Source organism: Pristis pectinata, chromosome 26 (genome assembly GCF_009764475.1).
Source record: "Pristis pectinata isolate sPriPec2 chromosome 26, sPriPec2.1.pri, whole genome shotgun sequence".
Taxonomy (NCBI): Eukaryota; Metazoa; Chordata; class Chondrichthyes; order Rhinopristiformes; family Pristidae; genus Pristis; species Pristis pectinata.
Genome location: NC_067430.1, coordinates 21944535 through 21956443, shown reverse-complemented (window position 1 = coordinate 21956443; position 11909 = coordinate 21944535). Strand labels below are relative to the sequence as shown.

The window sequence follows — 11909 nt, the reverse complement described above, 5'->3', positions numbered from 1 at the left end:
GGCCGCGCTGTTTGCGCCGTGCAGCCGCTGGTATCGCTGGTCTCTGGTCTCTGGTCTCTGGCTTCACACCGTCGCTATGCTGCAGATGAATGACTCGGTGGAGCCGGATGCAGCCGTGCTCCCGACCGAGGGCATCGCGGCCTCGGGTTTCCCGGCGGGAGCCGCTGCCGGAGGCGAGTCGCCACCCTGCGAGGCAGCAGCAGCGACGGCGGCGGGCAGCGGCTTGGAGAGCACGGTTCCCGCGGCCTACGGCGTCGAGACCCTGACTCCGTTCAGTGTGAAGGATCCCACGCTGCAGGCCAGGATCAAGGACTACTTCGTGTTCAGGGTAACAGGCTCCTCCAGGCCATTCCACACCAGCCAGTTGTGCTTCTATAAATCTTTCAAATATTTTTATTTGTTTTTATACATGGCCTCTTAATGTCAGTTGCATCAATACATTTCAGACTGATTGGCTGTACCCATGTCTATTTTTTCATGTTCATGTTGATTTATGTCTCTATTTACTTGTCTGGTTAATATAGTTAGGTACATTTTATCTGTGTTGTATCTACATCAAATGGCTGTGTCTAAATGTCCAAATCCATAGCTGGCCAAATCGCTACTTGTACATTTCTATTTTGTATATGCTTCTACTCAGATGTATTTGGCTTGTTAGCGGCACTGACATTGTCCAACTGTGGTTGCCCCCTGTGAAAGTAGCTAATAAAGTCGGTCTCCCTTTGGTTGGGTCAGGGTGGGAGGTATGATCACTTTTTCCACAATGCAACTGTTTTATTTCCAGATGTTTGAAATCCTGATTTAGATTCTCAACTGGGTGGAATTTGAACTTGTCTCGAGCCCTGGGTTGCAAGTTCAACAATATGACTACCACAGCTTCACAACTTTATAGTCCTATATTTATCCAAAGAACCACTTACTCACAGCAATAAAATACTGCTTCTACGTTTTTGTTTTTTTTAGTGTATCTGATGCCTTTCCAAATGCAGAATTAATTCAATTGAAAGTAAAGGACTGATCAGGGATAATCAGCATGGCTTTGTGCATGGGAAATTGTGTCTGACAAATTCTGAGTTTTTTTTAAAGAGTGGCCAAGAGGATTGACAAGGGCATGGTCTTTAGTAAGGCTTTTGAAAAGGTCCTGTGTGGTAGACTGGACTGGAAGATGAGATCACATATGACCAGTGGTGTGCTGTAGAAATTGGTGATGGTTCCCTTGTTGCTTGTCATATGTATTAACGATTTGGATAACAATGTAGGTGGCATGATTAGTAACTTTGTGGATGACACCAAAATTGGTGGTGTGGTAGACAGTGAAGAAGGTTGTCTAAGGATGCAACAGGGTCTAGATCAACTGGGAAAGTGGACAAAAGAGTGGCAGATGGAATTTAACTCCAACAAATGGAAACACAACAGACTGCAGATACTGGAATCGGGACCAAAAAACAAACTGCTGGACATATTCAGTAGGTCAGGCAGTATCAGCGGAGGGAAATAGATAGTTAGCACTTCAGGTCGAGACTCTTCATGTGGACTGAAAAATAGAGGGGTGCGGAGGGGGAGGTTAGCCAGTATAAAGATGTGAGGGGAAAGGAGGGAGCTAGAGCTGGCAGCTGATAGGGGGATCCAGGTGAGGAAGGATGATGGGCAAATGGAGGAGGGAAGAGTGGAAATAGTGACAGAGGCTGGGGGGTGATGGGTGGAGGCAGATGATGGAATCTGATAATAAGAAAGGAAGGAGCATGGAACCAAATTAGGGAGGTGGGATGGGAACACTAAGGGGAGGGGAGTTCTTGTTCCACCATTTCCCCTCACCTCTTCATACTGCCCCCCCCATTTCTCAGTCCAGATGTAGAGTGTTGACCTGAAGTATTGACTGTCCATTTTCCTCCACAGATGCTGGTTGACCCACTGAGTTCCTCTAACAGTTTGTTTTTTTTAAACTCAGACAAGTGTGATGTGATGCAATTTGGGAAATTAACCAGAGCAGGACTTGTACAGGAAATGACAGGGCTCTGGGGAGTTTTGTAGAAGACACCTAGCGGTACAAGTACATAGTTCTTGAAAGTAGCGACACAGGCAGATAAGGTGGTGAAGAAGGCAAATGGCATGCTTGCCTTCATCAGACTGAGCACAAGAGTTGGTATGTTGTGTTACAGCTGCATGGGATGTTGGTGAGAATGCATCTGGAATATTGTGTGCATTTCAGGTTTCCATACTATGGAAAAGATGTGACAAAGCTAGAGAAGGTGCAGAAAAGATTCACCAGGATGTTGATAGAGGGCTTGAGTTTTTGGGAGAGGCTGGATAGGCTGGGACTGCTTTAAAAGATTTAAAGGGGACCTGAGGGGCAAGTTTTTCCACACACAAGTTGCCAGAGGAAGTGATAGAGGTGGGTACAATTACATTAAAAAGATATTTGGATTGGTTCATAGATAAGAAAGGTTTGGAGGGATATGGGCTGAATGCAGGCAAATGGGACTAGCACAGGAAGACGTGGTCCACATGGAAGAGTTGGGCCAAAGGGCATGTATCTGTATTGTATAACTCTGTCACTCTAATATGAATTTACCCTGCATTATAATTGCAGAATTGCACCTTATTTAGTTCTCTGGTCTATATTCTTATAATCTTCTCTAACCATATGTTTATCTCTTAAACCATACACCAAATTCTAGGCAGAGAAAAGGCAGCTCAACTTGCTATCCATGAAAGACAAGCACCTCCTTATGGCTACTTGTTCAGTGATTGCTAGACATGGATTTGAAATAAACTGGCCTAAGTTGTGCCTTCTGCTTCCATCTTAGCAGTGGTTTTGAAGATCAGATTGTGCAGAGTAGGGATGTTTCAAAGGAAGGACAATAAATGTTATTTGAGTTATTGATTGGTGTTTAAGGGCCATTCGTGGTGTGATAAGCTCTTGATTTTATCCTAATCACTGTATTTAATTTCTGTTACAGTGCCTCTTAGCCAAAGGCTAACAAATTGATTAGGGAACGATAATGCTACCTTCCTCAAAGGACAAATAGCAGCTGCTCCAGGGTAGTTTGAGATTTTGTGCATTTTTCTGAGAGAACAAGGAGATCATTCAGATCCCTCGGGTGTACCCTGCCATTATTTTAGATCATGGCTGATCTGCATCTGTTTCTGCTCCATTTACCTTCTGTTGCTCCATTATCACTTTGTGTGCTTGCTTAAAAAAACTCTTATCAAACTCAGTTTTGAAAGCTCCATTTGCGCAGATAACTAAAAGAGAGATTTCCAGATTTCCACTACTGTGGAAAGTACTTCCTGATTTTATTAATGAGTCATGATACCTCACTCATGATACACTCACAGAGGAAATAGTTTCCACATATCTACCTTGTACATTTTTATGTATTTTAAGCACATGATCAGCTCACTGCATGGGTTTTAACATGAAAAGCCTTGTTTTGTAATCCATCCTCCATTTAAACCATGGTAAAATTCTGGTCAATCTGCACTACACTCTGTTCTCAGCCAGTTATCAGCTTGTGTAATGTTGACCAAAAACTGAGTGTTGTAGTCTGAGTGGGGTTTTACCAAGACAACTCATCATATATCCTGTGGGAAAGTGTACGGAGTAGATCTCTGAGAAACTCTTGCATTTATTTTGTTACAACATAAGGACAACAATGCTACTTTTATATCCTCATCTAGATTGCTTGAAGTGCTTGAAAGGATCTGTGTGTTTGATATAGATGTTGCAATGTTGGTGTTGCTTTAACCTGGGGTGAGTAATGATCTTTTTAAAGGATATTATAAAGTTTAGAAAAGCCACACGAATTTTTGCCTTTTTTCTGGAATGAAACATTTGAAGTTTGAAGAGATATTTAATATTATTAATGACTTAAGACTCATTTGACATTTGGCTTTCATGGAAAAACAGGCAAACTACACTCACCAAGTCCTGGATTTGCATGTAAAACCTTGCTTTTTATTATTTCTATTCATTCACCATGTTGGTGTTGCTCGGTGGTGGGGAGGGGGCAGCATTTAATTTGAGGTATTTGGCCATTGCTTTGAACCCTTATAGTCCAAGTGAAGTTGCCCTCACAGTGCTTTGACGAGGACTTTTGACTCGGTCATGATGAATGCACAGTGATACATGTCCAAATCAGAATGGTGCATAATTTGGAATGAAACCTGAAAAATGGTGACGTTTCCACACGTCAGCTTCCTAGGTGATGAAGGTTGTGGGTTTGCTGATTAAAAATTCTTGGGGGAAGTGTAGTGAAAGTAATATAAACAAACATTGAGCAAGGGTTTGCCAAGTTGACATGTGGGGAACTATTGAGGAGGATTCATGAGTTTGGAATTATGAGATGGTGGTAAATTGAACTAAAACACATGGTGGTTTCTCAGAATGATTTGAAATGGGTTGCCTTGTCTCTCAGAGTTTAGTGTGGAACCATTTCTGTACATCTGGCATCAGTTATTAGGAGATAGAGGATATAATGTCTAAATCTGGTGATGATACTCAGTTGGAGATATGAATGTTCTAAGGATCAAAGAAGTCTATAAGGTTATATTTTAAGATGTGAAGATGGACAAGAACGGTGTGCTTATTTCAGTGTTATTAGGTGGGAGGGGGCTGATGCCTTAGCAGTATGTCTAACCCCCATCCACCCCCCCCCACTCCAGTTGCACCTAACTGCCCCCTTGTCTATCACTCTATCTTTTCAGACAGGCAGAACAGTGTCAATGGGCCAGTTGCCATGGGACTTTTGCAGTGAATGAAGGAGGATTCAGAACACAACCAGCTGATAGATTAGATAAAATCTAATTTGAAGCAATACTGGTCAGGCAAATGCTAACTATTCATGATACCTCCTTTTCCCAAGGTTCACAGCTGAGGTTCCATTCCTTGTCCCTCTTTGGCCTTCAATCACAGATTGCTGTATTGCTTTCTATGTTGGTCATTTTTATTGTTTCCTACAGCTAAAGGAAAACCAGTTCAGCCCTAAGGACCTTGATAGGAATCTTTAAGTGGAGATTGGAGACTAACCATGATGCTGTGATATTACTAACCAACATGTAACCTCTCATTAAATTTGTCTTTGCATTATTGCTCACTGAACATTCTCTCCTCATTCCAGCCAGGGACAATTGAAAAGGCTGTTTCAGATATTCGATCTATTGCCATACCAATAGAGGATGGAGGTGTGCAGAGTGTGTGGCTGCTGACAGAGTAAGTGATGAGAATTGCAATTTTCTCACTTTGCATGTGGTTCATTCCAACAGATTTTCCTTTGAATTTGGAGAGTCAAAAGTGTTGAATAATTTTGGTTGGTTGGTTGATGCTTGCTGTTGGAAATCTTGCAGAGTTTAGTAGAATGAGATCCAGGATCTAGCAATTATGATTGTATCATCTATAGGGAAAACTTTACCTTTACTTTCTATTTGAAGTCTAATCACTTTTTTTTGTCTGTGCAATATTAAATTGTATTTTCAGTAACCATTTTACATTTGACTAGTCATTTAGGAGTGGCAAAACAGTGACATGACAGGTTTTTGCAAAGGAGGAAGTGCCTCAAGGGATCAACATCCAGTTTTGAGCTTCACATATTTGCTATTGCTCAGGTGAAAGAGTAATCCCAGATCCTGTCTGTCTCTTCCAGCCTAATATCCTTGAAAATGGAATTCAAACAAAGGTTTTCCCAGGATTCAGATCCTGGATGGATTAATTCACCTCATTGTTATTTGTGGGATGTAGCCGAATGGTTTAAATTCCTTCACGTGTTGGCAAAGGCAGCGTGATCGTCCAATGCAAAAGCAAAACAGTACAGTCGCTCAAAATTTGATATAAAACACAAAATGCTGGAAATATTCAGCATATCAGGCAGCATCAGAGGGAGAAGTTTCCTGACCTGCTGAATATTTCCATGTTTTGCTCAATGTGGCTAACATAGCCAATAGTCTTCTACTCTATTTAGTTGTTTTTGCCAAATCTTGAAAGCAAATAACAAACTATACTGTGTACTAAAGTGGATTAAACTACCATCTCCATCCCTTTGTTTTGGGATTTTCTCCCTAGTTTATAGTCACTGAATTTTAGCCCACCTGATACAATGGCATGGACTGTTTCTGGGAAATGTGCAGGCATCAACATGCATGTCAGGCGAAGGTAGCATCATATTTGACTCTGCTCTTCACAGTCAGGCAAACTGCCAGCAGTATTGTTGGTGAGGTGTTGGGTAGGCATGGAGGGTGGCAGTAGAAATCTATGAAAAGATATGCCAACAGGCATCAAAACCTTAAGAAAAAGGAAGAACAAATTTTTGTTCCTATATTGAACAATTTATCTGGACTTTATGAATGTGAATTTTTCCATTGTGTCACAGAATCGACCACTGGAACAATGAGAAGGAACGCCTGGTGCTAATAACCGAGCGATCGCTGCTCCTTTGTAAATATGACTTCATCAGCCTCATTTGCCGACAGGTTATACGAATTTCACTGAACGCAGTGGATACTATTTCAATTGGAGAGTTTCTTTTTCCTCCAAAGTCTTTGAATAAGTGAGTAGAGAGGCAAAATGTTTTATCTGATGTTTCTGCACAGGTCTTTTGGAAGATCACACATTGGTTTGTCGTCTCATATAATAAAAGTTGTAATAAAACTATCAATCACGATTTAAGAAAGTCACTAATAAATCCAATAAGGAATTCAGACAAAATGTCCGTACCCAGAAAATTATGGGGTTATAGAACTACTATAGGCATTGAAGCAAATGGGTCTCCCTTGGATGAAAGAAATGTTAATTTAAACACGAGGGAGAAAAGATTAGACACGATACTTGCTGTGTATTTCAATCCTTAATGTATCTCCAAGCTTGTTCAGTGTATCTATATTACCAGTCCCATTATTGCCAACCACAGTTTGTAAGAAACAAGGTGGGGAAGGTGACTGAAATGGCCTGTTACTCTACTGTGAATTTACTCTACTGTGAATTTTATGTAAGAATTCAAAATTTAATCTCTTGCACATTGCACTTCTCAGAAAAGCCCCTCATCAACATGGTCATGAATGTAAAATAAAAGCAAAAGTTAGTTTGTTATTTTGGGCAATCCCTCAGGGTCAAGGATGATTTGCTTCCTCATTGGGCTTTATCAACCACCTTGGAACCCTGAAAACCAGAGTAGGAACTCCTCCACAGATGGAGCAGGAGGTCCCTGACGGAGCAGATGAATGGGTGGCTTGTGAGATGGCACACTGTTTATGCAAGGCTTCTATGTGCTTACAATGGCTACTCGATACTATCCTGAATATCCTTCATTCTGATCATCATGGGCTATAAATTCCCAGAAGTCGGTGGGGATTTTATATTTTTTCCCCAAGGAGGCTTTGAGCACATCCCTGAATCTTTTTCTGTTACAGAGCTTGGAATGTCGTGTCTGTTTCAAGATTCTGGTGGCCTGACTGAATGTTACTAGGGCTTTAATAGGGGATGTTGTCCTGGAAGATGACACGGATTTTGCTGTAACCACAGAAGTTTAGCTGTTGTCTGCCACAGGAAGTTGTCAAAGTCCATTCTTCCTCCCAATGGCTGACAAGCTACTGCCCAAATTGCACTGTGGATGTTATCTATGCTGTGGAAAAACTCCAAGAAGCAACAGCAGCTATGTTACATGGCTTTTTTTTTTACCTTGCTAAAAATCTTTGAGTCCATCAATTGTGAGGGACTGTGGAACATCCTCCTCAAATTTGGCTGCCCACAAAAAGCACCGGAAGGGTGGTGACACTTGCAGGCTGCCCCCAGAACACTATGCAAAAGATGCATTTCACTGTGTTTTTCTATGTACATGTGACTAATAAAGATATCTTAAACATTTTGCACTTGCTTCATGGCAGTATGCAAGCCACTATCCAAGCCAATGGGTCTGCAACAGAGGTAATCTCAGTAAAGACTGGTGTCAAACAAGAATGCATCATTACCCCAACACTTTTCTCAATCCTTTTCAAATATTGCATTTCACCTTCAAAAACATCCCACAGGAGTGGAAGTAATCCTCTGTACCAATAGTTTTGCAGTACACAGTAAATCTAAAAGTTGATAGGTGTAGTACTTAATTAGCATCCCAATGAGTTGAATTCAAAGTTCATTTTGGAAAGTTGGAAGAAATCTTGGTATTTTGACTTGGCTAATTAACCATGAAAGCTACCTTAGTGAGGGCAAACCCTCAAACTGGAGCCTGGCATAGTCTTTAAATGCAGATTCACATTCTGGTTGACCATTAGTTCATTGGTGACCTTTAATCAATTACTGGGAGCACCCACCTTTCAACCCAGAATGGACAAATGTGATATGCTGATCACACCCATATCCTAAGATTGCAGATACTACAAACTTTTGTATTCAGAGAGAAGACAAATTAACTTCACCAAAATAGGCTACATACAACTGAAAAGTCTATTTTAGAGCATTAATCTCTTCACAAATGCCTGTCATCATGCTGTTCTATTTCAGAATATTTTCATTGTGCCCACAGACTTGTTTGGAAGCTATAAAACCACTTAGTTCCCTCTTTGTTTAATTTATGAGTCTATTATTGTTGCTTTGTATGAAGCAGAAAGTATAGTTTTCAAAAAGGGGCACTTATTGAAGTGAAGGTATCATTTAGCTTGTTTGGTTTCACAGGAGAGAGGGACATGGGATTCGGGTCCAGTGGGATAAACGGGAGACTCCATCCTTTATTAATCGCTGGAATCCATGGTCCACTGACATGCCATATGCCACTTTCACTGAACATCCCATGGCAAATGCAGATGAGAAGATTGCATCTCTCTGCCAGGTAAGAAATGATCAGCCATTTTGTTTAGAAAAGACCTCTCAAACTGATATCAACCAGAGCAAATGACTCAGAATAACACAGAATTCTGTGGTATAAGCCACTTTATCTTTGGCCTTGCAGTATGTCCCATTGCCTGGACAGTATAATTTAATATAAAATCCTCAGACCTGATTTCTGAGCTGTAACAATTCATTTGTGCTGGAGAACTTGCATGGAATTAAATGTAACTGTAAGGTTTATCATAAAGGTAATTTATATTCATGAATTTTAATGATCTTCAGTAAGTGAATTGCAGTGATTCACTTAAATCCCAAAATACATTGTCCAGTCAGTGGTGTGTTGAAATGAGTTGACTTTACCAATAATCTTATCTTTCAGCTGGGGAACTTTAAGACCCAATTAATCCAAGCAGTGAAGAAGGCGCACAAAGAGGCACCACTGCCAGGCCGGGCCAATGGAGTGCTGATCTTGGAGCGGCCTCTTCTCATCCAGACTTATGTTGGGCTAATGTCCTTCATCAACAATGAAGCTAAACTGGGCTATTCTATGTCAAGGGGAACAATTGGATTTTAAAGTAAAGAATTTGAGGTATTCCATATTACCTCTTCTGCACTCTTTCAATTTACATTAGTCCAATCTTCAGTTAGGAAATGGACAGCTTTGGGTGCATGTCAGGAAGTTGGATAAACTGGGTGAGATTGTACTCTTCCCTGAGAGCGCACACAATCATAGCATGTGGTGCAATGATATTTTTAAGAACACATTGCTTCTGTAATATTGCATATTATATACAAAATGCAGCATTGCAATTGGAAAATGATTAGCACAGTGTTCTGCTTGTATCGTAGGTGTTTATTGATGGACTTGCTTCCATGCTTGTTTTTGCAATCTAATGGAAACTGGTCATTTTAGTTACTATTATTATATCACCTGTGTTTTAGTCAGAGACAAAAGTGAGAGGGGCAGGTATTGTAGTGTGCTTTCACTTCTTGGATTCTGGTTCAAATACAGCACAAAAGCAGACTTTGAGAAAAAGCTGCAATGATTGGGTTTAAAATCAAACCAGATATTGTGAATGTTGTCTGATAGTTGTTCTGAAGTAAGGACAGTCTGACACAATCACTAAGTGACTGCTGTACAAAGTAATGGCATATGGTCACTGAGTAAAGTTACTGGACAGCAACCATATTTGGATCTAGTGAGTTTGGATCCTATCGTAGTTGGGGAAATTAATTTCTAGTAACTAAATGTGGAACTTAAAATGTGGATCTATTGTTGTAAAACCCCATCTGGTTCATTAAAATCCTTCAGGAAAGGAGATATTATCCTTACCTGGTCTGACCCATTTTCTCACTATTATTGACTCTTAACTGGCTTTTTAAATTCAGGAGCAATTGGGGATGGATAACAAATGCTACTATTCACAGTATCACCCACATCTGTAAATCAGTTACTAATTCATTCAACCATCACTTCTAAAGGAAACTGCTACTGCATGTAATACATGAAGTTGCACTACTGCATTTTATCGACACTGACCTGATAGCCAGAGACCCCGGAACAGAAGCAATTTTGTGATCTGGTATAGGAGCAGGAAGGTTCAGAAGTACAAGTAATTTTTATTCAACAAGCACAAACTGTTCAAGTTGCATTGAATTAATGAAAAACAGCACCAGTCATGCAAACATGACCAGCCAAAAATCAACAGCCTGGCAATGTGGCAAGGTTTAACAACTCATTTTTACCAGCATTTTCACTGGGGTTCCCAACTCCATGTTGACACCTGATCTTTATTACAAAAGCTACTATCCTTCAATGAAGAAATGCATTTAGTATACAGAATCCATGTTCAAATCAAATGTTCCAATTTTTGATGTGACATGAAATACTAGCGACCAAATGCCTGCAGCAACTAACATGACCTTTCCCATTCTTAAAATTCCATAACTTGTGAATCCACCATGCAGGATTTTAGCTGAAGGAAAATCAAAACTCATGAGCTGCTGAAACTACTACAAATGACCAAAAGTGCAATTTAAATGCCTTGACTGAAATAGAAATTATAGTTCAATTGTGCCTTTTAAAATCTTTTTAAAAAAATCATTAAGCTTCTAACAAGCTGTGAGTTGTCATTGGAATAAATGATATGAATCTCTATTTAAAAAAAAACAATTGCTTCATTAACCCCCTACGGAGAAGAAAAATGCAAGTATTTAGTCTCCCATTGCAGGGTTAATAAGCAATTTTCTGCTAAGTGGGTATGGTAAGTCATACAGATGTGAATACAATTACATACAAATGCCCACAACCATCAGGCCAGTCAATAAGGCAAAGCACATTTTCACAATATTTAGAAGCCATAATATTTCATGGTATAAATATACATGGCATTCACTGATCTTACTTAACCAAATTATTCCAGCTCTGGTACTACAAAAATTCTCTCAAAAAAAATACAGAAATGGGAGTCATTAACCCTCCTGCTCCCTAACAGACTTAAAAGGGTGCATATAAAATTGTACTGTTGCAGGAGAAGCTAAGTTAGTTCAACATGTCAGGTGGCAAAGAAAGTGGCACATTTGCAAACTACATTCAGTTTTAAAGTTAACTAGTTATGTCAAAAAAAAGAGCTAGTTGTTAAATCCATCAGTTACAAATAGTTGAGAAAAGATGCTTTAAATAGAATAATGCATCTCCTCTATAATTCCAGTATTTTGTGTTTATTTCTGTATTTCAAAAGCTATCACAAATACAAATAAAGCTGACCATTAAATATGGAACATGGTATTGTAGTAGACATCCTTATTTGAAGGTGTGGGGGGGGGGGGGGGGGGGGGGGGGGGGGGGGGGGTGAAAAGCAGGTAACTATAGGCCAAATAGCATAACCTGTATTGTCAGAAAACTTAGAATTGAATCACCAAGTAATAGTGAAACATTTAAAATACTGTGAGTAGAGTCAGCGTAACTTCATAATGAGGAAATTTTGACAAATTTAGTGGTTTTTGAGGAAGTCTCAACTGGATGATAGAGGGGATCCTGTAGATTTTTTTTTTGACTTCAATGCATTCAACAACGTGCCTCACCAGAGGTCAA

At 40.0% G+C, this 11909-nt stretch overlaps 1 protein-coding gene across 1 annotated transcript; it reads left to right on the top strand.

Moving 5' to 3' along the window:
* tprg1l (tumor protein p63 regulated 1-like) lies at window positions 1-11596 on the top strand. Its single transcript, XM_052039292.1, has 5 exons — window positions 1-328; window positions 5121-5212; window positions 6366-6542; window positions 8663-8816; window positions 9195-11596. Exons 1-5 carry the CDS (start codon window positions 77-79, stop codon window positions 9387-9389), a joined length of 870 nt encoding a protein of 289 aa, XP_051895252.1. The 5' UTR covers window positions 1-76; the 3' UTR covers window positions 9390-11596.
* The last annotated feature ends 313 nt before the right edge of the window (window positions 11597-11909 follow it).